A 23,262-nucleotide genomic window follows, 5' to 3' on the forward strand; every position below is an offset into this window, starting at 1 on the left:
CTTAAAATTATCAAACAATATCCTTTTTTTCTGGAATTATCTGGGGGAGACAAAAAGTAAGCTAACACCCAAAAAATATTTCCTTTTATTATGGTGATTAAAGTCCAGCACAGCAAATAATTTGTAACTTGATCCGTTTTTGAAATTCAAAACAGAATTGTGAATTGTGGGTGAAGAATCAAGTCTCTATGCCCACCAGCCCCCCCCCCCCAATCATCTTTGTTATTCTCAATGAATCCCATGTTTAACAAGTAATATAAGTGCACTCAACACCTGCTGAAATCATGGTAGCTTTAACAAATGCTCAGGTTAAAAACAAGTATTATTTTTAAATGACCAATGAATGATGAAAAATAAAAATTCTGAATTGGCAGCTTGTACTATATCGCATCTTTAGTCATTTGTGTAATAAAAATGAAAAAGATATTTGTCATCGTTTTTAAAAGAATGCAATTTTAATTATTTTACAAAATGAAAATAGGAAACATGACATGATTAAAAAAAAATAAGGTTCCTTACAAAAAAAAAAGATTAATATATTAAAGTTGAAAGTGCTGCTTGTATACAGAAATTATAAACGAGCTTTGAGCAATTATAAATTGTTACTTGCAGAAGATAAACAAAATGAAATTAATTTTGTCTTCAAAAGATATTGCAATCAAATGGTTACTGACACTAAATCATAATGAACTTATCTTTGGGACATTTAAATTTTTCTGGCAATAACTGATTAGTAATATTTAGTGCGGCAGTAAATTACTTGCAAAAATTATGCAAATATGCTATATAAATCTGGGCTAATTGAACTTGTTCAACAGACATAGATTTTTAATAAATAGTTCCATGCACACCTGACAGAAACTTATGAATAACCAAAGCTAAACACATCTATGGAATACCAACAAACTGTAAAAATGCTTTTTCAGTTCACTTTTGTGAGCTTACACTACGAACAGCAGCAGAGTGGTCATTCATGGAAACGAGTGACGTAGCCGTGAGGGGGGACAAGTTACCTGTGGGCACCATGTTGGCCATGCTCACCACGACGACCGGCTTTACGATTGACTGGTTAGAAGAACCCACCGAAACCTGCTGCAGAAACTGCTGCTGCAAGATAGGAATTGGGTTGATCTGGTTGACCGACTTCAAGACAGGAGAAGCCAGCACCTTGCCGATGGATGGCTGATGAACCGCTCCCGTGTGAGACACAACAGAAACCGAGCCCACGAGAGGGGTCACATGATTCCCCGGAGCAACCAGCTGGCCGACAGGAGTGGACATGGGAGACTGGGAAACTACATGTGCAACATGAGCAACTCCAGAGAGTTGTGGCATGGATCTCACAGCATTCACAGAAGTGGATTTTAGAGATGAAGTTATATTATGATGAGTCCCATTGTTTACTTGAGATCCTAGAGAGAAGTAAATGCGTTAGAGAAAATTTTACCTAAAGCATCATTCATTAGTTTGAGAACTAAACAATAACAGGGAAATTCTCTTGCTGTTCAGTGTAAAGATAGTACACAACAAAAAATAAGGGTGGCGGGATGTACATTAAATGTTTTAAACATGTAACGAAACAGAAAGACCATCTACCCTCAAAGCTTCTGCATATACAATTTGCACCCTCTTAAAACTTCTACTAAGTGCTCGGCCTAAGCATTTGCCGCAAAGTCAAATACGATAAAATCGTAAATTTTGTGCAAAATTAACTCTGCTGTGGGAAAAGCATTGGAAAATGGAAAGTTTCAAGAAATTTTTAAAGGGAAAAAAAGTTCTCAGTTTTCCAAACTATTAGAAATTTTGCAAGAAAAAATATAAGGCCGAATGGGGAACTCAAAGTGTTATGCATTGTTATTAAATTTTTATTTAATTTAAGTTTATGTGTAGCACATTTAAAATATAAGCACTTTATATATATATATATATACATTCAATGCAGTTAAATCCGGACCAGTGAAACACATTATTAAATTGAGGAAACCGTTAAATTGGGTATCGTTTAGTTGAAGTTGTACTGTACTTAGTTTTCTGATAAATTTGAATTTTCCTAAAAAAAAAAAAAAAATCATAATCATAAAAATTCATAAAATGTATTAGGTCTTTGGCTAGGACTTTTGGAATTTTACTAAGACATTTAAAAATTGGTAAACTTATTAGCTAGTAGTCTGAAACAGCTAGAGTAGGAATCCTGCAATTTTTAAGCATGTTAAATTCACAGGCTTGCCAACTTTTCAAAACTGTCATCAGTAAAACTTTTTGCGAAGCATTTAATAAAACCAAGAAAAATTAATTCATGTAATTTAAAACTTTAGATTATGCATACGTGATAATACTATATGAATATGATGCATGATAAAATATATTATGTAATTGCAATATCAAAATAAAGCTAATTACTGCAATTTAAACGTTAAATTCAATTTTAGTTTACTGAAAATATACAAAATCAATAAATATGAATATTCATGTAATTTCACCAATAGCAATCTTTTAGAAGTATATAATAATAATTTAAACAGTTTTGCTTTCTTGAAAGATATTTGCTTTTTCAACCTCTCAAAAGTCAAAGTTGGGAGTAAAAATTTGTTACAAGCTCAAGTCCAATCAATAATGCAGCAAGTATTAAAACCACACATCAATTTACTGATGGTACAAACTTTTATAACACAAATGCTAATGTTAGATAACACTTCAAATTAAAAAAAAACTATTTACAAGGTATATTACCATTTACATTTTACAAGACAAAACAGCAAGTTAATTAAAAAATCTTTTAAAAATCGGCAACTTCAGCATGTGAAAAAAATGCAGCTGAATTTAATGAAAGCAGCAGAGTTTTTTTTTTTTTTTTTTGGCTTCATTAAAAACCTCTCTTCTTGGTCTCTTCTACCCCCCCCCCCCCCCCCCCCCCCCCCGTCACATTGCAATCTACTTCATTTCGACGGCCACGAGAATTCAAAGTTCATCACACAAATCTCACAATTTACATGTTCTTCTTTCTTCATGTTCTCTTTTTTTATTCGGCTTTTTATACATGGAAATTGAGCAGTATATGGCTCCTTGTCCATCTAAAAATAATATTTCTTCGCTTTTTCCGAATCCATTTGAGGCAGTGAGAAGCAAAGGGATGCAAGTGCAAAATTAAAAATTTGGAGATAACCAGTACACATGGTAGGTGAACCTCTTCTCTGTCTTGGGGCAAGAGATGGTACTAGTAGCCCTGGTAGTTGCTGATATACAGCATGATTTAGAAAAAAAAATTTAATGAAAGCTTACCTAGGAGCTAATCTTTAAACGCGTTTTACTCAAAACTTGAAAATGTCCACTTGTATCCCTTTGCTTCTCACTGCCTCATTTGTACAATGCAAAGTTCAAAACAAACACACGTTGTGTTTCAGAACTTACGCAGCGCCTCGTTCTTGTTGGACTTAATCTGATAGCTCTATTAAAAACCCAAAGTACAAAGAACTAAAAGCAGGTTTTAAGCAAACAAGCCTAACTGAAAAATTTGTGGAATGATCTGCTCGGGAAGAAAGGATTTACAGACACATATTTAACAATTAAAAAAACATTTTATTGAATAATAAGTATATCAAAACATGGAAATATGAACAAGTGTAAATAAAAATTCACATTCCTCAACAAATGACTTAAAAATCCCCCCAAAAATATCAGTAGGAAACATTTCTTAAAACAGTATTGTTAAAGTTCCAGTAAAATTCACATGACTAGTTTAATACAAGTACAACCTTGAATCCTATGCCAAAAACAGAATAGTTCAGATGAACAACGTAAAAGTTCCTAGCGTACAAGCTATTCCTTTCTTAAAAGCTGGCACAAAATGTGAAGGTGCAATTCACCAACTTGGATCCCATATCAAAATCGTCCACAGTCATTCCACTCGTGGACAGCCACCACGCTGAATCATTCAAAACAACCTGTCCTCCAGGACAACAGGAACCATCCATCCGACGAAAATCTAACAAACATTCAATCCAGCTCTCCAAGCGTGTATCTTCAATGGCCCTGCTTTCTAGGCCTTTTACCAGCAAAAACGACTTGATTTTAAACTTTCATCTTATAGAAAGGAAATTCTTCACTTAAAAGACATCTCAAGGCAATCACTGGAACATGCCCGCATTTCTAGCTGGTTTAAACTAATACTTCCTACATCTTTCAAAAAGAATCCACTATACAACGTGGAACGTTCAATCTGGAGCACTCGGGTCCCAGGCGCAATCTCAGCACCTTAGCAAAACATTGAACTGCAGTTACAATGACATAAAGAATAAGAGATTGATTGAGAGCTCACACCTAAATATCATTCCAATCTCCCTACGTGATGGCGTGACGCATATCTAAAAGCATGCATAAATTATATTGATGAAACAACTCAACACATTTTACAATTTAAAACTCAAATCATTAAAATTGTTTCCCACATGCACACAGCAAAAAGTTACTCAACATCCTTATACATCATCGAGTTGGGTCAACAAATGCATGCTACGCATATAGGGAATATTGGCTCTAGGGAACGTTTTGTGCACCAGTAAAATAACAGGATGACATTCTAAGTTAGAAAAAAAAAAAAAAAAGGAATTCAATTCTAGAAACTTTTATAAACCCTCTAAAACTTTAGGAATTGTCTTCAAGAAACAAAAATAATGGCTTTAGGCCAACAAGTTCCCCTTTCTTGGAGACAATTCATAAAGATACACTTAAAAACATTTTGAACACAATTTTATAAACATCTTGCAAAATACTTTAGTTTTTAAACAAATATTTATATTCTTATATTTTCATTTAGATTCTCATCTAACTCTTATCTCCTCATGTCAAGTTTTTAGATAGAATTGAAAATTTCATTTTTATACTTTGGCATTCCTCCCATCTTATATTCATTAAAAACTCTCTTATATTTTCTAAAATGAATTTCATTTTTAATTTTTATAAAAATTCAGTTTCTAAGTTCAATTCAGTAAGTAAAATTCTTCTAAGTCAAGAAACCATTTCAAATTTCAGAAAGAATTTTAGTTTCAAATTCCTAGAAACAATTTAGTTTCAAACGTTTCAATTCAAACTCCAGAAATAATTTCAGTTTCCTAATTCTTAGAAAAGATTTCATAAAACACTTTTAGTTTCATATCTCAGAAACACACTTTAGTTTCAAACAATTCAATTATAGAAACCAATTTCAGTTTTTTCATTCTTATATTTGCAGAAACAATTTTAGTTTCAACTTTATGCAGAAACTTTTTTAGTTTTAAAACAATTTTCATAATTCACTGGAGCACCAATTCCTTAACAAGAATTCCAGCAGCTCTTTTAGTCTCAAATTTTTAGAAACAATTTTAATTTCAAAAGTTTTATATTTTCAGAACTGAATTTTAGTTTCAAATTCATTAGATTTCAAAAAAAAAAGAAAAAATCAATGCAATTCACGAAGACCTAAAGATGCAAGACAGCCAAAAAAAACTTATATTCTCAAACTAAAGCCCACCAGGAACTTAATCCAAAGTCATCCCCCCCCCACCCCCATCTCTAAAACATTCCCCTATGAGTGCTTTTCATATCTTGAGAGACAAATTCTTATATTTACACCAAAATAGCCAAAACAATTATGCTATTACAATACATGGCAAAAATCTAGTTAAAAATTCTTATATTAATAACCACAGCAGAAAATAGCCAACTTATATGCTATTAAAACTACGGCATAAATTTAAAGCCCAAAAAATAGCCAAGACTAATATGCTATTATAAATACACAGCCCAAATCCAATCGATAAAACACTCCTGTATTTATTTTTACAGCCGATAAATAGCCAAACATTATATGCTATTATAAACTGACAGCTAAACATCAATTGGAAAAAATTCTTGATTAAATTTGTCATCTTATATTGTTAATGGAAAAAAACATTTACACAGAACAGCTAAACTGGTCATAAATTACAGGGGGTCAGCATATGTTTTAAATTTGCTCCATGTTTCACATTGAGAGCCTATATTTTATCAAGGGTAACATTTCAAAATCCTTTCCCTTAAAAAAGATTTGAATATCATATGACCAGTAGCACAACTTCCAATGACCTTCAATCTCATTCACTCAAGCAGATCAAACCACGCTCTGCTACCACATGTTGGTCTATCCGTAAGTCGGTAAAGTGACATCCGTAAATTTTACGGATGATCCGTAAAAGTTGGCAAGTATAAATTCATGTATTGAACCCACAAGTATAAAGCTGTTATGCACAGATAAGATTTAAAATATCCTTTCAAAATATTTAAAAAAGTAAATAAATTAAATCAAATTTGGGGACATAATATGATTTCTAGAACACAATTGGATGGAATATAAATTTTCATAATAACAACATGATTTGAAGTCTATGTAGTATTGAACTCACCTCCTTGTGTGATGATACTGGATGCCAAATTTGGCTGAATCACTTGAGAGTGGGGCTTACTCACATGGAGTGTAGCAATCATGTTAGAATGGGATGTACAAGACGCCACCACACTACTGTTACTCTTCACAGCTATGGCCACATTCCCTGAGAGGACAGAACCTCCCTTTTGTGAAAGGTTCAGAGAGCCTGCCGACGGGCCACTCGCTGCTTCAATCGACTTTCCTTGAGGTATCCCAACCATCGCTTGGGGTGACACGAGAGCCAGGGGAGACATTAGGTGGGGCTTGGGGACATTCTTGGAGGTTACTTGTACCAGGGAATCGGCAGAGAAGGGCTTGGAGGTTGCTGTGGAGGTGGCATAGGGGGCATTGGAGGTAGGTGCTAGGACATGGATCTGTCCATGTGTCTGGTGGTGGTTAACAGAGATGTGCTGAACGGAAGAGTTGGGAGTCATGATGGAATTGGGGGCCGTGATAACTTTTATGCCAGACGGTTGAGTGATAACTTGCATAGTATGAGGAGCAGCAAATATTCCAGCCATGGCATGGAGGTTGCCAGTTGAAAAAACCTGAAGACAAAAGAATGAAATATAAGCAAACATTATAAATCTAACTACCAAACGGCACGACTTTGAGGGTCACGGATCTGAACGAAACTCTGGATTTAGGTGAATTCCCACTAGATATGAGCCCAGGTAAAAGGGTTTGACTACATTGATCCTAGTTCGGCCGAAATAGGGGTCCAAAGTTTCTAGTTTAGCTCCAGAATGCGATGGTTTTTCCTTTGAAAATAACCCTTTTTTATTCTTTTCTTAATACTGCATGGCAGTATCACCCAACTGAATGCATTCACTATAGGGGCATTCCAAGGTATTTTGGACATTATGTAGAGTCCGTAACGTGACCTTTTTTTGCCATAACTTTTTAATTTACCGTTTGATTTGCAAATTATTTTAATTTGAGCTAGTGTGTTGGTAGGAAAAGATCAAAATAAAATAACATGCTAATCAAACAGTAAATTAAAAAGTTATGGCGAAAAAGGTCACGTTACGGACTCTACATAAATGTCAAAAATACCTTGGAATGCCCCTATATAGAATTAATTCCACCGCCCCTACGTTTCACTAACAAGAGACGCGACAGATGTTAGGAAAGCAAATATTGTGCCAAAATTTCGAATTCCAAAGAAAACGCTATTGCAGTTCCGGGGCCAAACCAGCAAAGTTAGACCTCCTTGCAGCCGAACTAAAGTCTACGTACTCAAACTATTTTACCTGGGCTCATATCTAGTACGAATTGACCTACATCCAGAAGTTTATTCAAATTCATAACTCTCAAGTTTTTACCATTTGAACTACTGATTTGCAGGACTATATAGCGTCTACAATAGCGTCTTTATTGGTATTTGAAACTTTAGGACGTCTCTTGTCAGTACAACGAGGGGGGGAGGAGGATATTGTGAATGCATTTAATTGACACATAAGGCCAGTGGTTGGAAAAACTACATTTTTTTGTAGCGAACTACAACTACAACTACTTTGTTACAAATGTAGTTAACTACAGCTACAACTACTTTTTTCAAAATGTAGTAACTACAAACTACTTTTGAAATGTAGTCGCTACTTCGCTACTTTCCGAAAAATAAGCAAATAAAAAGCATACACAATAGGTTGTCCCTCAAAAAATGAAAGTCAATTTTTCAAGTCGCATACACTCTTGTATTTTTCCTCTTGTGTCAAAACAATCGTGAAAACAAGTTTCATATAATTTGCACAAGGACAACCCGTGCCGACTTGCACCTGAAAGTGTAAAACAGTACTTGTATGCTAGGCCAAATCGCAAAAAAAAAAAAAAAGTTTTTTAGAAACTCGAAATTCCTGTTGGGAAACGTTGCCCCTGTACCCAACACCCCACATGTACCACAAGAACATTTATTCAGATTAAAAAACATTTATATATGCCATATGTGACCTAAAATTTATAATTTTATTTAAAAAAATGATTTTTTTTCAGTAATCTTTTAAAAGATTACACATAAATTTAAATAGAATATCAAGTTCAAAACTGAATAACGAACACATTTACAGATCAACAATTACAAATGAATAATAAAAAAATAATATATTTTAAATGAAAAATTTAACTCAACCTGGAAAAAAACCAGATCTTTGAGTACTACGTGGGAGACTTAAAAATTGCAGGAAAACAAACATTTCTATTTAACGCTAATTACCTACTTTTCTACTTTACTGTTTATATTTTTCAGCTTGATAATTTCGTAAAATCTTACATTTCAGAAAATATGTATCAAAAACTTAATTTTTTGAAGAAAATTATAAATGTTAGGCACGTGTGGGATATCTAAATGGTTTTTAATTCGAATAAATGTTTTTGTGGTGCATATGTGGGTATAGGAGCAACGTTTTATCAACGGAAATTTTGAGTTTCTAAAAAAAACATTTTATTCCAATTTGGCCTAGCATTACACAAGTGCTGATTCACTTTCAGACATAATCGGCACTTGCTGCCGTTGTTAAAATTAAATGATTTTTTTCTGGATGTAAAAGGATAAAATATAAGGGAGTGTGCGAATTGAAAATCAATGTTTTTTTCCTGACTTTCGATTTTTTTTTTGGGGGGGGGGGATTCTGATACACACTCACACACCGTAACAGAATTGAACAAAAAAGATTGATAAATTAGCTCATCAGAATACATTAAGAAAAATGTCCGTTATCATACTCTCACACACTGTAATGCTCGTATTTATTGTAAGTTCTGCAGAACAGTTCAATTTCATCCTTTTCTATAACATTTTAAGTAGCTTCTTTTTATTTGGTGAATACTGTCAAAAATTTAAGCCTCGCTAAAATATTTTTGTCTCTTAATCTTCGGTCAGTTCATATAAAATTCACCAAATTTTCAACTCGCGAAATCACCAATATCTTTATTTTCGCGAAAATAAGTGCTTTTTACAATATGAATATTGGTGAAATATGAAAATTACAACGGCAAAAAAACTAATGGCGTCAAACAGATAGAACGTATGGTGTAAAAATGAAATGCCTGAGGTCAGCTCGTATTTTTATGAGTCATTTCTCATTGCATCCGCTGATGTACTTGCGTAAAATTTGAACCTTTTTTTTTTTTTTCAATTTATTTAAAAGTAGTTTCCAGAAATCGCTACAAACTACTATTTTTTTGTAGTTAACTACTCACTACACTACTTTTTTAAAAAAGTAGTGCGCTACACTACAAACTACTCAAAAATGTAGCTACTACAGTAGCGTCGTTTCTTGTAGCACGCTACTTCCAACCACTGCATAAGGCAATACAAATCAAGAAAAAGGTAAAGAAAGTTTAATTTCATAGGAAAAAGCATTGTTTTTCTGGACTCAAACAGCAAATTTGGACCCCCGTTGCAGTCGAACTAGGGCCTATGCAGTCAAACCGCTTTACCTGGGTTCATATCTAGTGCGAAATGACCTAAATCCAGAATTTCATCCGGATCTGTGACTCTCAAGGTCGTGCTGTTTGGTAGTAAGTTTAAATTAGCAAGTAGCTTTCTTTGTTCAAAACACAAAAAATTATCCAAATGAATCAAATCAAAATTCAACATTGTGAATAAAATGCGATTTTTAACAATAGTTCAAACATTTATTTTTTGACAGATTTGTTTTTTTTTTTTTGTAAATTGAGAGATTTTAACAGAAAGTTGCCTTTTTTTCCGCATTTTGGAGTCACATGCATTTATATATATCTGTGTTCACTTACTTTACACATGCTCATTAAATGAAATATATTGAAATTTTCACTAAAACATTTTCACTAATTAATAATATTTATAGTCCTGTGTTTAAATAACAATTTTAGTCAGAACAGCAGCAAATAATACTTGTGTACGGGGAATTTAAATAATCTTATAACTTGCTTTTTCAAATTTAGTGCTCATGTGGGATACTGAACATAAAAAACGTTTTAAGCAAGAAAACAAGTGATATGCAAATATTGTAAATTTTTAAATACAATTATTTTGTGCCAAAATTATTAAAATTTTTTATTTTCCTCAAGTGGAAACTGACCAACCACTCTAGAAAGAAACTGGGGAAAAAAAACCTGTTGTTTTTGCAAAAATTTCTGTGTTTTTTTCCTGACTATTCCCATTGATGAGGAAAAACAACATTTGCAGCAAGCAAAACTGGATGCGGTCGGAAAAATCAGAATGGTAGGCATAAAGAAAGGTTTTTTGGCTTCTGTCAAATATTTCTTCATTCATAAGCTCACATTTCTGTGTTGAAAAAGGGGTTTCCTTGCAACTGCGAAATGTGTACAAGATTTTTTGCAGTTTTTGTGCTTCATTAATGTTGTTCTGTTCATTTGTAATTAGGTACTTGAACAGAGCTAGCAATTAATCAACTTCGAAAAAAAAAAAAAGAAAATACATGGCACACTTTTCAAAGCCATGCATTACATGGCTTTGAAAAGTGTACTTTCGTCCAATTTACCATTTTAAAAGTAAAATACTTATCCCTATTCTTCAATGAGTTCTAATGTAAACAATTTTTGAACCAATTTATAACCAGGCATGAAATTGACAGTTTGAAAAAAAAAAGCTCCAGGAGTTTAAGAATTGCTAAAAACAAGAAGCTAAGAGTTACATATATTAAAGCAAGTTGCTATGAAATAGCATTAAAAATTCTTTAAAATGAACAATAAAATGAATTAATGAGACAGACTTAAAACTACCAATTATTTAATAACACAAATTGACGGGGGAAAATAAATAAATTACAAAAATAAATACGAAATTACGAAGATTGAAGGTAGCATTTGCTAAACATGGCAAGCTTTATTCCGCAATGCACTTGTTTGATGTTGCCATGTTGCAAGAAAAAAAAAATGTTTTTCACTTATACGTGTTTATATAATGCAATTTCATTTTAACTACTACAACCAATTTTTTAAAGCTATCTTCATCAAAATTTTAGGGCATGATTTCTCAACAAATTAACTTTGATCTCAAAAACAGCCAAAAAATCTTTCATGCCTGTTTAATAGTTGCTGAAATAAGCATTATTAGTAATTTTAAACATTCTAAGGCCATTGTGGGTACAAAATTTCTGTCATCTGGTCAAAATAGAATTAGTGATTGTTTTAATTATTATTATTATTATTTTTTTTTTTTTTTTTTGTCATTAAAAAAAGTGACATCACCCATTAAATTCTCTTTTTTTTTCAACGGAAATTATTTTCAAAAAACAGTTAATTCCCCCCCCCCCCTTTTTTGTGACTGATGATTTATTTATTCTGATTGCATAATTTCTTTTGAAATATTCTTTCAAATATTTGTTCACATTCTGTGAGCCAATTTCCTTATTATTGTAAATAAAATAAAATTTTATTAACTGCACATAAAATTTCAAATATTTAGTCAGTAGTCTGTGGTCTTATTATAAATAGTCGACAAAGTTGCTAAAACCGATTACTGCCAATTAATAATAATAAGTCCATCCCTAATAGGAGCTAAATTTCATTTACTGAAACTTAATTCTGTTGTTTCTCATTGCTTTCATTTTCAAATGTCCTTAAATCTTAATTTATAGCAGATTTTTTGCAGTGAAAATTTCAAAGCTCCTAAGTTTTTATGCAAAAGTTTCATCTCTAATGATGGTGGTCACCAAATCTTTTTCCAGCTAATCTTTATGATTCAATCTAAAGTTGTAACCGACATCCAAAGCCCAACTCCAATGATGATCCTTACTAACTAGTATTCCATTTTTTTAATACTAATTAGTTGAAAATTCATTTGTTACAAAGATTACTACTACTTCATCGGCTGGTAGGTTCGGTTGAGAGATCAGTTAACTAGCATATATATTTGGTGAACTAATCAATAAGATATATAATTACTGGATTAAATTATCTCAGCTAGTGTGGAGTTAAACCAAACAATGAAAACTTGAATACTCACTCTGGCAGGTTGAGCAGTGCAGCCTTCTGTATTACTGATCGAGTGAGCAGTCGGTCCAGAAGACATGGAAGAAACCAGCGGAGTTCGATTTGAAACCGATATTGCAGATTCGTGTATAAAACTGTTGGGTGGTGATGTGGCAGGCTCTTTGCTACAAACAGGCAGCAACTGACCCGAGGTAATTTGTTTTGAATGAGCTGCAGAAAAAAAAAAATTAAATTACATATTGGTACAAATTTAAAAATGATTGTGAAAACCTACACCAGCTTCTAAATGCAAACAGTTGAATTGGATAAGCAATTTTTCAGCAAATAATTATTTTTTCAATAATTTGCTATTTTTATACACATGAAAAAGAAAGGATTTCAAGTTAAAATCAAAATATTATACTTTAAAATGTCTAATTTTTAAAGTGCTTTTGTCTGATTAGTTGATATAGACTACAGTGTAAATAATAAGGATAACACTGTTAGAGAATTTAAAATACAATGCCTAAACTTTAAACAAAAAAAAAACTTTTGTCTGGCTCCCAGATTTTCAGAGAATTTGTCATTTTTTGATGCAATACCAAAGAACTCTAATGTATAAAAATATATATGTGTTCATCTATGTGGAAGCATACATACATAGATTGATAGAGAGTAAAATACAGACAGATAAAAACATGATTTTCTTGTTTATACACATTATAACAGAAATATTTATTAGTGTTGTTTGTCTTACACTTCTTAATAGCAGGAATCTAAGTCTCAAATAAAATTCCATGAAGGTGGTTTTCTCTCATGTTCACAAATAAATTTCCATTTATTTTAAGAATCTTAAATACTCATAAGTCTTTCTCCTAACTGATCACATGCATCAGAACCAGGGTAGATTAAGATTCCAGCAAATTTGAAAATAAAGAAAACCAATCAATCACTCTCCTGCAGTGAGTAGTCAAATTTTTTAAATCTTCAAGATTGTCCGCTGTCATTTTGAGCAATCCTGTAGAAACAGATTAATAATGGATTATGCACTTCAGGAAAAGAAAAAACAAAATGAAGAAACCTAGGTGGTCCAGTTAATTTTAACAGATTTTTTTCAGAAGAAATGAAACAGTCTTTAAATTTAGACCAAGAGATAAAAAATTTTATTTTTGAACTACAGTATAACTTTGATTTAACGATATCCGAATTCAGGTGGGTATTTTTTGACTAATCTTGTGCTAAATCCATTGTATTAGACTAGCTACTACAGTAGGCGTCTCTTAATGTGATCACTTTGGGACAAATACAATTTGATAACAATTAACCGATTGATAACAATAGCCGAAAAGAATCCAGGGAACAACATGAGGATTTTTTTTCAATTAAGAAGCATTATTTTCACAACTGCAAATTAAAATGTCAATGACTCAATTAAATGCAGTTTTAAATTATAAATTACAAAATCAGCAGCTTATTTTCCATCAATTAAACCATCCGTACGATGCCAAAAAGTCTTTTTTACCATTTTTAAAGCAAGATCCTCTGCTTTTCGCTGCATTAACGAACCATTTACTCGCTTATCCTTTTCCCTGATATTTGTAAAACACAGTTTCAAAGCAGATTCAACTTCACCACCTTTTCTACCACGGTTCTGCTTGTTGTTTAAAATTTATTTAGCTTTGCTTTGTTTTCAATCTCGTTAAGATTTTTTAGTAATTTTCAAAATAATGGCTGAGAAATTTTTAGTTGTGCTGCAGCATTTCTTTGATTCATCATGGTTAAACAGTCAAAGTGCTTTAAAATGTCATTCTTTCCCTTGACAGTTAAATCACTGCATTTTTTCTCCATTGCTAACTTTTTTGGCCTTTTAAAGTGTAATTTTTAGGGTAACTGGACTGGAAGAGAAATTTTTATGGTTTACTGAACTTGAGATAGTAGTAAACTATAAGAAAATGAAGAAGAAAACTTGATTCAATGGAACCTACACTAATTCTTTCTTAGTGGGAGGAGCTCACGACCACCAGCAATGTGTTCAATGACTGAATTTTTGCGTGTGCTAATAAAAGACATCTTAGGGGGAGTCTGTGGGGACTGAGAACAAAATTCATGTTGTTACTTTTCTAGAAAAAGATTGCATTGCTATTTAAAGCCACAAAATGCCATAGATAGTCTTGTCTGGGTTTGCCATTGTATTTCTGTGGAATGAGGAACAAAAAAGGAGAAAAAAATTGAAAGTTTATGAAAAAGTGATAACAATAAACGAAGACTGATTACAATATTCGACCTTTTTAACGCAAGTTAATATATATAAGTGCTCGGGGACTTTGCGATTCTGATAACATTAAGCGAATGATATGACGTTTATTGTATACAGTAAACTACCAATTATCCACGAGTGGATTAACCATGGGGTGCAGATTATCCGAGAGTCAATCAACAATCAGGAACTTTTATTTCTGCAGCAAAAACCAAATACCAATGGCTTTTTTTTTCTTTTTGTCAGAAATTTTAAATGTAAGCTTTTTATTACTTATTGATTTATCTTTTGCCTATTTTATTATTTATTGTGTTTTCTTCCATCATACAAACACTTGTTCATTATTGATATTAAGTTCTGTCATGCAAATATGCAAAACATTTTTATTGTTTTGAGTATATTTTGAGTGTTTGTAGAACAAAATATGCGGAATTTCTTTTATCCGCAGCACTTCTGCCATCCAATTAGATAGATAATTATGAGTTTGCTGTATTTATTTCCTTATGTCAAATTGAATGCAGTTTGCAGTATCAATATTTTGAACTTTTAGCAAACCTCCAACCTAAGTGAATTATGCTTTTCCACCTAATGTATGATTAATAAAGGTGGGAACAGTAAAAAAAACCAGGAAATTTTGGGAAGCGAACCACTCTACCCCCCCCCCCCCCCACACACACACAAAGAGTAAAATTTCCACTCAAGGGAAAAACTGAAAAGATTGAAACTTTTAGTACAAAATTATGAATTCAGAAATTTATAATTTTTGCATCCCAATCATTTTTTCCTATAACAGCCCCCCCCCAAAAAAAACATTAGCTTTAATAATGAAAGCTGTAAAATAATTTAATTTTCCTGTACACCTGAGATTTACTACTGCTTTTCCCCATTAGTGTGCAAATGTATATCAGGAACAGAATTAGTATACCAATAACATCAATTAGTGGAAAAGTTTAAGGAAAAATTTAAATATTTTCAGTTAATGTGCGCATATATATGTACACACCAGGGGTGATTTGATGCTCGAACGCACCGGAATGCTGTTCCGGGACTGCTTTTCTTGAAAAATACTTTCACATTCAATTGGTCATGACTTTGGATTCAAAGGAGCAATGCTGGCTCGTGGAAGGGGGGCCAGTGGGGACCCAGGCCCCCCCTCACTTTTTTTAGACTTTTTATTTATTTGTCTGGGTTTTTTTTTCTTCTTTTTTTTTTGTGCGTACGTGTTTGAAATTAAAAAAAAAAAAGGGTTATATATTTTTCTGCGTATAATTCGCGGATTATCTGTTCAAAAAGTGTCTCATTAATGAGATGCAGATTATACGCAGCTGCAAATTAAATTATCTGTGTTTTTTTAATTTCATTTTTTTTCCCTCAACACCAACGCATTGAACCTCAATATTTACAGCAGCATTCTCCGAAACCGTTACTCTGCCTGTATATTATTTATTTTACACAGCTTGAATGTCTTCTTATACGATTCAAGCAGGGGCGGCATTTCAGCATTTCATTTGGGGGGTCGAGTTTCTTAAATATGTATTGCAACAGTGCGATCCCAAACACACATTAGCTAATAGGAAGTGGTCATAAAATAGGTTTAATATGAATAAAAACTAGTGTTTAGAAACAAATAAAATTTTGATTCACTTTTTAATAAGTTATCATACAAAACATCTCGAAAGTTTTTATACCTTTTGGAAAAATTTTATTGTATGATTTTTGGAATTCAGAAGAGCAGCTGTCGTGCTGTTTTGCCAGTACAACTAAATAGAAAAGTTTTTTTTTTTTTTTTGCCCATCTGTACTTCAGAAATAATTCTCTAACCTACTGAGACAAAAAAAAAAAAAAAAAAAATAAAAATAAAAAAAAAATAAAAAAACTTTCTCTACTAGCTAAACTGATTAGAATAGTTACAAAATAATTGAAGTAATAAAGTTATGCAGGAAAATACTTTTTATATCTTGCTCTTCAAAATCACTCAGGCAACTTCAAAAATTGTGAGGGGCTAAATTTTTCATCATTGAATAATCTAGTCTCGTCGACGCTCTCAGCTTCAATGAGATGTCATCTGCCTCCAGCTCTGTTATTCACGATTCCAGACTGACTGAGTCCACAACAAAGACGACACTGCAGTCTGGATTTGATAACCGGTCTGTCAGTTGATTGTTTGTCATTTTTCTTGCCTCATGCTAAAAATTTCTCATAATTGAAATATTTTATTTTTGTTTTCAAAATCCAATCCAGATAATATAGAGTCAACCATACAGAAGAATAATTTTCAGTAAATCTTGCGCTAATTTCATTCGAAACTGAATTTATTACTTCCTACAAGTATTAAAAAAAATGTTTGAATTCTCATCATCATGCACTGTAAAAAAAATCCGAGACGTTACTGAGTGTTTCCGTGTTACGTTTCGGGATTTCAATGGTTTTTATTCACTTCCTGGAAATGTCAAGTATCATTGTCTAAAAGTTTCCTGAATTGCGACAAGTTGCAGGAATGCAGACTTTTCCCTGCTGGAAAAAATATTTATAGCTCCCCGTTTAAAGATTAACTAAGAGTATTTATAAGGTGCATCGACTTGAATTTCATTACGGCTCGTCCTGACTGATTATGCTTCCAAAGGGAGCGATAAGTCCTTGGACTACGTAGCTTTGCAAGAACTGCAATCAAGTAAGATGCTTGACACTTACGGGCAATTCTGGTTTAGCTTTGGCCGTGATTGTAATACTGTTTATGGAGCTGTTATATTATCCTTGCCTAAGAATACTCTGAAATTCTAGAGACACGACTGTCTCTAAACGGGAAGATTTCTGTATTTTTCAGTATAATTTCAGGAAGGTTACTGAATTTTAGCGGAAAACATTCTTGGTTTTTGCGAGATATATTACTGGCTGAAATTGGGCACATCAGCTGCCTCTTCTTTTCCAGGAACGTTTCTGAATTGTTTCTACAGTGTGTGGATTTTTGTCACTTTTTTTTTTAAATTGAACTGTGGCTTGAATAGTCAGAAAATTAAGGGTAGCGGATTGAAGATGTTTTGATAAGGTGAACTTTTTTAAAAACTTTCCTCAATACAAACAAATTGAACAAAAATTCAAACGAAGTCATACATGCTAAAGGGCATGAGCTTTTCCACCATTGAAAGAATCGTTTTGCAATAATTATTAAAGTCGTCAAATCACTGCTTTGAAGTTACGGAGATATGTTTCATGGTTTTAACTCTTAAAGACCATCTTGTGTCACTCCAAGATTGCATAATTATAGAGCCTCATAAAAGATATTTCTTGATAAGTTTTTTTTTTAAATTCAATAACCACATGCATTTTTAAGAAGTTTCTATGAAAGCATGTGATGCATGAGCAGCTGATACGTGTTTCTAGCAGAAGAAAGCAATGAACATTCATTAAATAAATATACAAAACTTAAAAAATGAGCGTAAAAGTGAAGGTAAAATATCAAGGAATTTTCTTGTGAAAACCATGCAGCCACAATCACTTTGCACGGGCCTCTCATATTGGACATACCATCGATACACTGGGCACACAAGTATGAAATATTTAGCCCATATGAGGAAATGTCTCTTTTAGTTAAAACTAACCGTGGTTCTTTAACAGTTTTCTATGTTCTAAAAAGGCCGGAAAATATTTCATGAATTTCTAGGCCATCATCAAAACTAGTATGTTGTGGCCATCACGAAACTTTCTTCTATATTTTTCTTTCCTTTTTTTTCTGATCGCTCCCCATGCTTGACGAGGAAGCAATATTCCTGACAAAAACAAAATTACACATGCAAAAACTTGACAACCATCCCAATGTCTGAATTATTGCAAAAGCAAAGCAAAGAGCGAAAATTGAAAGTTATTTTAAAAGCCTTGATGGAATTAATTACAAATATTTTATTTGTTAACAAACATAAGATGGCAACAGTTAAAAATTTTAAATCATTGAGATAATATTTCCGATCATTTCTATACAATTAAAATCACGAGAAATACGCAGACGACAATCTACTACGATTTATCTTTCTTATTGTTGCATTAATAAAGCTATTTTTATTCGCAAAAAAAAAAAAAAATCAACACCTCTTGGAGCGACTGGTGTCAAAATTGAACCAAAGCCTGTTTACATATGGATTCACATATATTCCAAATTTCAACCAGAACGTAGCATTACTTCTTGAGATAGGGCACTCACAATGGAAAAAAATAACGGGCGATTGCACTACCCCCTGTTTAGCTGTAGATACCAAAATAAAATCAGCTCTTATACCCACTAAGGGCTACTTGCCGATAAATTTTTCTTTCATTCCGTTCATTATTTCTTGAGATACAGCAGTCACAATTGACAACAAAAAACGTTCTATAGCTCAACCCCCGTTTGAGTTATTGACACCAAAATTAAATCAGCACCTGTTCCTGTTAATGACAACATATGGACCAAATTTTGTTTGATTCCGCCAGTTACTTCCTGAGGAATAGCAAGCACGCGTAACTCAAAAATCGTCCCATTGCTAAACCCCCTTGAAGGAATTCGGGCCAAAAACCAATGGGCACAAGTTCACGTTGGGGCACATATGTGTACCAAATTTCGTTCGATTTCATGCGGTAGTTTTTGCTGTAGAGCGGCCACAAAAAACTGGTCACACACAGACGTGACACACGGACACAGATGGACACACACACACACATACACACACACAGACAGACATTTTCCAAAAATAGTCGAAATGGACTCAGCATACCTCAAAACGTTCGAAACCGTCAAAATTCGAAATTCGAAAATTTGCACGAATCCAATACTTTTTTCTATATATTAGATATAGAAGAAAGTAATAACGAAAAACACTTCTTCTAGTGTGGGAATGTGTCGAGTTTTATCAAATAGTTACTGAGAACCAGTGCGTTTTTTAATGAACATTGATTACCGACTGACCTATATTGAATTCACCCATTTTCTATCATTCTGCTCAAAAAATTTGGGGGTGCGACCGCCCCTCTTGACCCCCCTATTTGCCGCCCCTGGATTCAAGCTATGCAAAATAAACAATATACAGTGAAGGAAGAAGCCTTCATATGCACAATATTAGACCATTTGCTCCTTTCTTCAAGTAATTAGCGTACTATAATGACAATTAACAGAGGAAATTATTATTTTTAAAATCATTTTTTATATGAGTTTTGAATATATCTTAAAAATTATTTCTTCTTCGGGTTTTTGATTTAGTTGTTAAAATTGTATGTTAAATCAAAACTTCATTTTTTTTGCATCAATTATACGCGGATCGGATATTATTATTTATGAAAAATTTTAGTGTCAGTCTCTGAACCCCTCTTCAGAATATGGTATTGTATTGTGTTTAAGTTTTTAGGACTTAAATCCAGAACCCCTTACCGTAAAAATCTTCTAAGTTTGTCTATAATTGCATTTTTGGAGCAGCAATTTCAAAAAATTGGAGGGGGGGGGAGATGAATTGATTTCTTTTTATTTTTCAAAAGAAAAAAAAATGGTCGAGGAGAGTCACGGAGCTTTATCCATTATCCTAACGTCAATAAATATGATCTGTAACCGCGTTTTAAGGCTTCAATTTCTACAAATTTCCGCGGAGCCCCCTGTACCGTTCTTTCCCATGACACCACCAAAACCTGTCTAAAATTGCATTTTTAAGACAAGTTTCAAAATTGAGAGAATTGATGAGCAAATCAAATCAATCAAATGGATGAGAATTTTTCCTATTATGCCCCCCCCCCCCCATTTAAAAATTATTTTCTAGTTGTGCCACTGTTGTGTGCTGTGTTGTATGTATGTGTGTGCATATATCGTTAGAAGATTATTTTTTTCTATTCAAAAAATGTCTTCCCGTTGTTACACAGAAATTGTTACTTGTTTTAAATTACTTAGTTATGTAGTTTTAAAGAAAATGTGACACATTATCAAAAGTTTGAAGAAAATAAAAAGAGTTCGATATTTTTTTTTCTTTGTCTGCATAAAAATTCTGAATCTGGCCCATGGGTGCCGGCAGATTCATTTGCAAAAGGGTACACCCGCGCGTAAATCGCTAAGATGTTTTTTCAACTAGTTTTTTATTTTATTTATTTTTTAGTTTTTTAAAAATTTTGTTTATCTTTCACTAAGATGTATTTTAAGAAACTTTAAATATTAAAAAAATACTTTTTTAAAGTTTCTCTTAAAAAAAATAATAAAAACTGGGGAAGGGGAGGGGTGTGAGTTCACCCATGAAATGAAATGAATAAAAGGGGGGCTCAACCGAACCAAGCACTGCGACTAGAGGTCTATAGTTCCAGTCCCCAAACAGAAGTCTTAAAACAGACCAGTAGCTGAAGCAGAATTCAGCAAACACTTATTAGGAATATCATGAATCTTGCCTAGTTTAAGTAAATGATGACCATGGTGTTCAAAAATATAGGTTGAACCCATAATCTGATCCCTTTACTTTTTCAAGGCACGAGTCGCCACTGCAAAGGAGCATCGCTAAGTAGTGAGGTGATGTGGAGAAAAGGTACTGAAAATTTTAAGAATTCACCTTTGGTACACACATATGTAAATGCATATAGCAATAGAAAAACTTTGTTTAAAATCTCAGTTTGCACAAATACTAAAAATATTAATTTACAGAAATCACACCTTACTCATAATAAATAGTTAATTAATGATCTGACTATTGTAGATAATCTTTCATGTTCTGAACAAAAAAAGTTACTGTCTAACTTTCTAATAATAAAAATTTAATCTGTATTTCTGTTAAAAAGAAGAAATAACATGTATTGCAAATAACCATTAAATGTTGAACATTTTTATATTTTCTAAGAAGATTAAGTCATTAAATGTATTTTAATTTGTAAAAAATGAATGTCTCTATAAATTCCGGGAGAAAAAAAAACTTTTTTCCCTCCTCTGCCTCAAAATTTCAGAAATTTTACATCTCTACGAACAATCTTTAAAAACAAACCAGATTTTATAGATTATATTGCATACAAAATAAATGTTACCATTTCAAACAAATCAAGTGATGATACAAAGGTAAAATTTTGAGTTTTATTAGTTTGAAGAGTAGATTTTTGTTTTGAGAATTTTTAACACAAACAATGTAGGTTTAAACTATTGACTTCAGAGAACAAAATAATTTCAGCACAGGTGTTGTGCCCTCTATGACCCAGCCAAAATGAATATGCCGAAATCCCTATAATGCCCAATATATATTTGAAGATTAATAATGTAATTGTAATGGTAACTGCTTTGTTTTGCCAAATAGTATTGACAAAAAAAAAATTCATAAAATCTTGCGCAAGCAAAAAGGGAGGTCTATCATATGCTTATTTTTTCTTACAAGACGAGTGGAGAGGTACAAAAAATCAAAAAATATGCTTACACAATAATTGAGCAGCCTCTTTTAGATTTGCAAGGATATATCACTCTTCTTAATATTTTTTGACTTGAATTAAATCTGAACACTCAAATAAAGCTATAATTTTAGCTTTGGATAATTTTGATGCTACAGATACTTACTCATTGATGAAGCAGATGATGCAGTTGTAGGTACTGGTCCCACAAGAACACTACTGGCTGTGGATGATGAAGATGAACTGGTGAAGTCAGGTGTCACTGCACAGTTGGCGTTGGATGACTCCTGTGGCAAACTGTCATCAAAGTCACTCAGCGCCCCACATTCTAAAAATCAAAACATTTAGAAAAGAAAAAAAACTACAAAACATATTTGAAACTTGGCAATTTATAAATTAATTTGAATGTTAATCTTTGTTTTATACACTAGACAATTGTTGAAGTTACTATGGTTCATTAAAAGAAATAAATATTAAAACTGCAGCTGAATTCAATTTAAAAAAAAATAAATAATGCATGAACCGGTGGTCACCAAGTCTAAGGCAGTGAATTGAGTTTTTTTCTTCTTACATAACTCTCCTGATAATAATGTGCAGAGGCAAGTGAATATAAATATCCTTGTACAAATAACTCATTATAAACAACTTAACAAGTCAATATGAAATTTTGACAAAAAAATGTATAGATAATTTGCTATTACTATAAACACAACTAAAAATTTAAAAAAAAAAATAGTTCAATACATTAATAGGGCAACTCAATTTCTTAAGAAGTTTACCATTTGTAAATTTTAGAGTTTTATAATTGTTTTACAGCAGCTAGAGGTCAAAATAGGATCATGTAATGAGTCAAAACTTCCTTATTGGACAGAAACTAAGTTTTTAAGCAAAATTTTTTATCACTCCCAAATTTCTTCTAGGTTTCTGAAATAATGATATTACAATATAATAGCATTGAGGATTTCCTTGCCAAACATTTCTTATTGCACTCTGAAATGGAAATATTGGCATAACAAAAGCCAGGATAAGAGTTCACTATGATCTAAATTATAAACTAGTAATAATTATAACCCACATAAGAGTTAGCAGGGGTCTGTCCAGGATTTTTCACAGGGTCCGTTTTTTGTGAAAAATAAAATAATTTTGTGAAAAATCAATTATTTTTGTGAAAAATCAAATAATTTAAAAAAAAAAAATTTTCTTGTAAAAACGAAAGTTTAGACTCAGATGGTGGAGACTGCATCATTGACACTTAAAGTTGAGTGTTTTTTCTCTTTTCTGTTGAGAATAT

At 32.6% G+C, this 23,262-nt stretch overlaps 1 protein-coding gene across 1 annotated transcript in view; it reads right to left on the reverse strand.

Moving 5' to 3' along the window:
- Window positions 1-244: 244 nt before the first annotated feature.
- The window catches only part of LOC129234323 (max-binding protein MNT-like), a 52,171-nt gene continuing 29,153 nt past the window's right edge, over window positions 245-23,262 (reverse strand). Inside the window, exons 6-10 of the mRNA XM_054868315.1 lie at window positions 22,138-22,299; window positions 12,390-12,586; window positions 6,417-6,987; window positions 1,014-1,412; window positions 245-291 (exon numbers count right to left, since the gene is read on the reverse strand). Coding sequence (XP_054724290.1) covers window positions 245-291; window positions 1,014-1,412; window positions 6,417-6,987; window positions 12,390-12,586; window positions 22,138-22,299 — 1,376 coding nt within the window. The remainder of the gene's footprint in view (window positions 292-1,013; window positions 1,413-6,416; window positions 6,988-12,389; window positions 12,587-22,137; window positions 22,300-23,262) is intronic.

Source organism: Uloborus diversus, chromosome 1, assembly GCF_026930045.1.
Source record: "Uloborus diversus isolate 005 chromosome 1, Udiv.v.3.1, whole genome shotgun sequence".
NCBI classification, from domain to species: Eukaryota; Metazoa; Arthropoda; class Arachnida; order Araneae; family Uloboridae; genus Uloborus; species Uloborus diversus.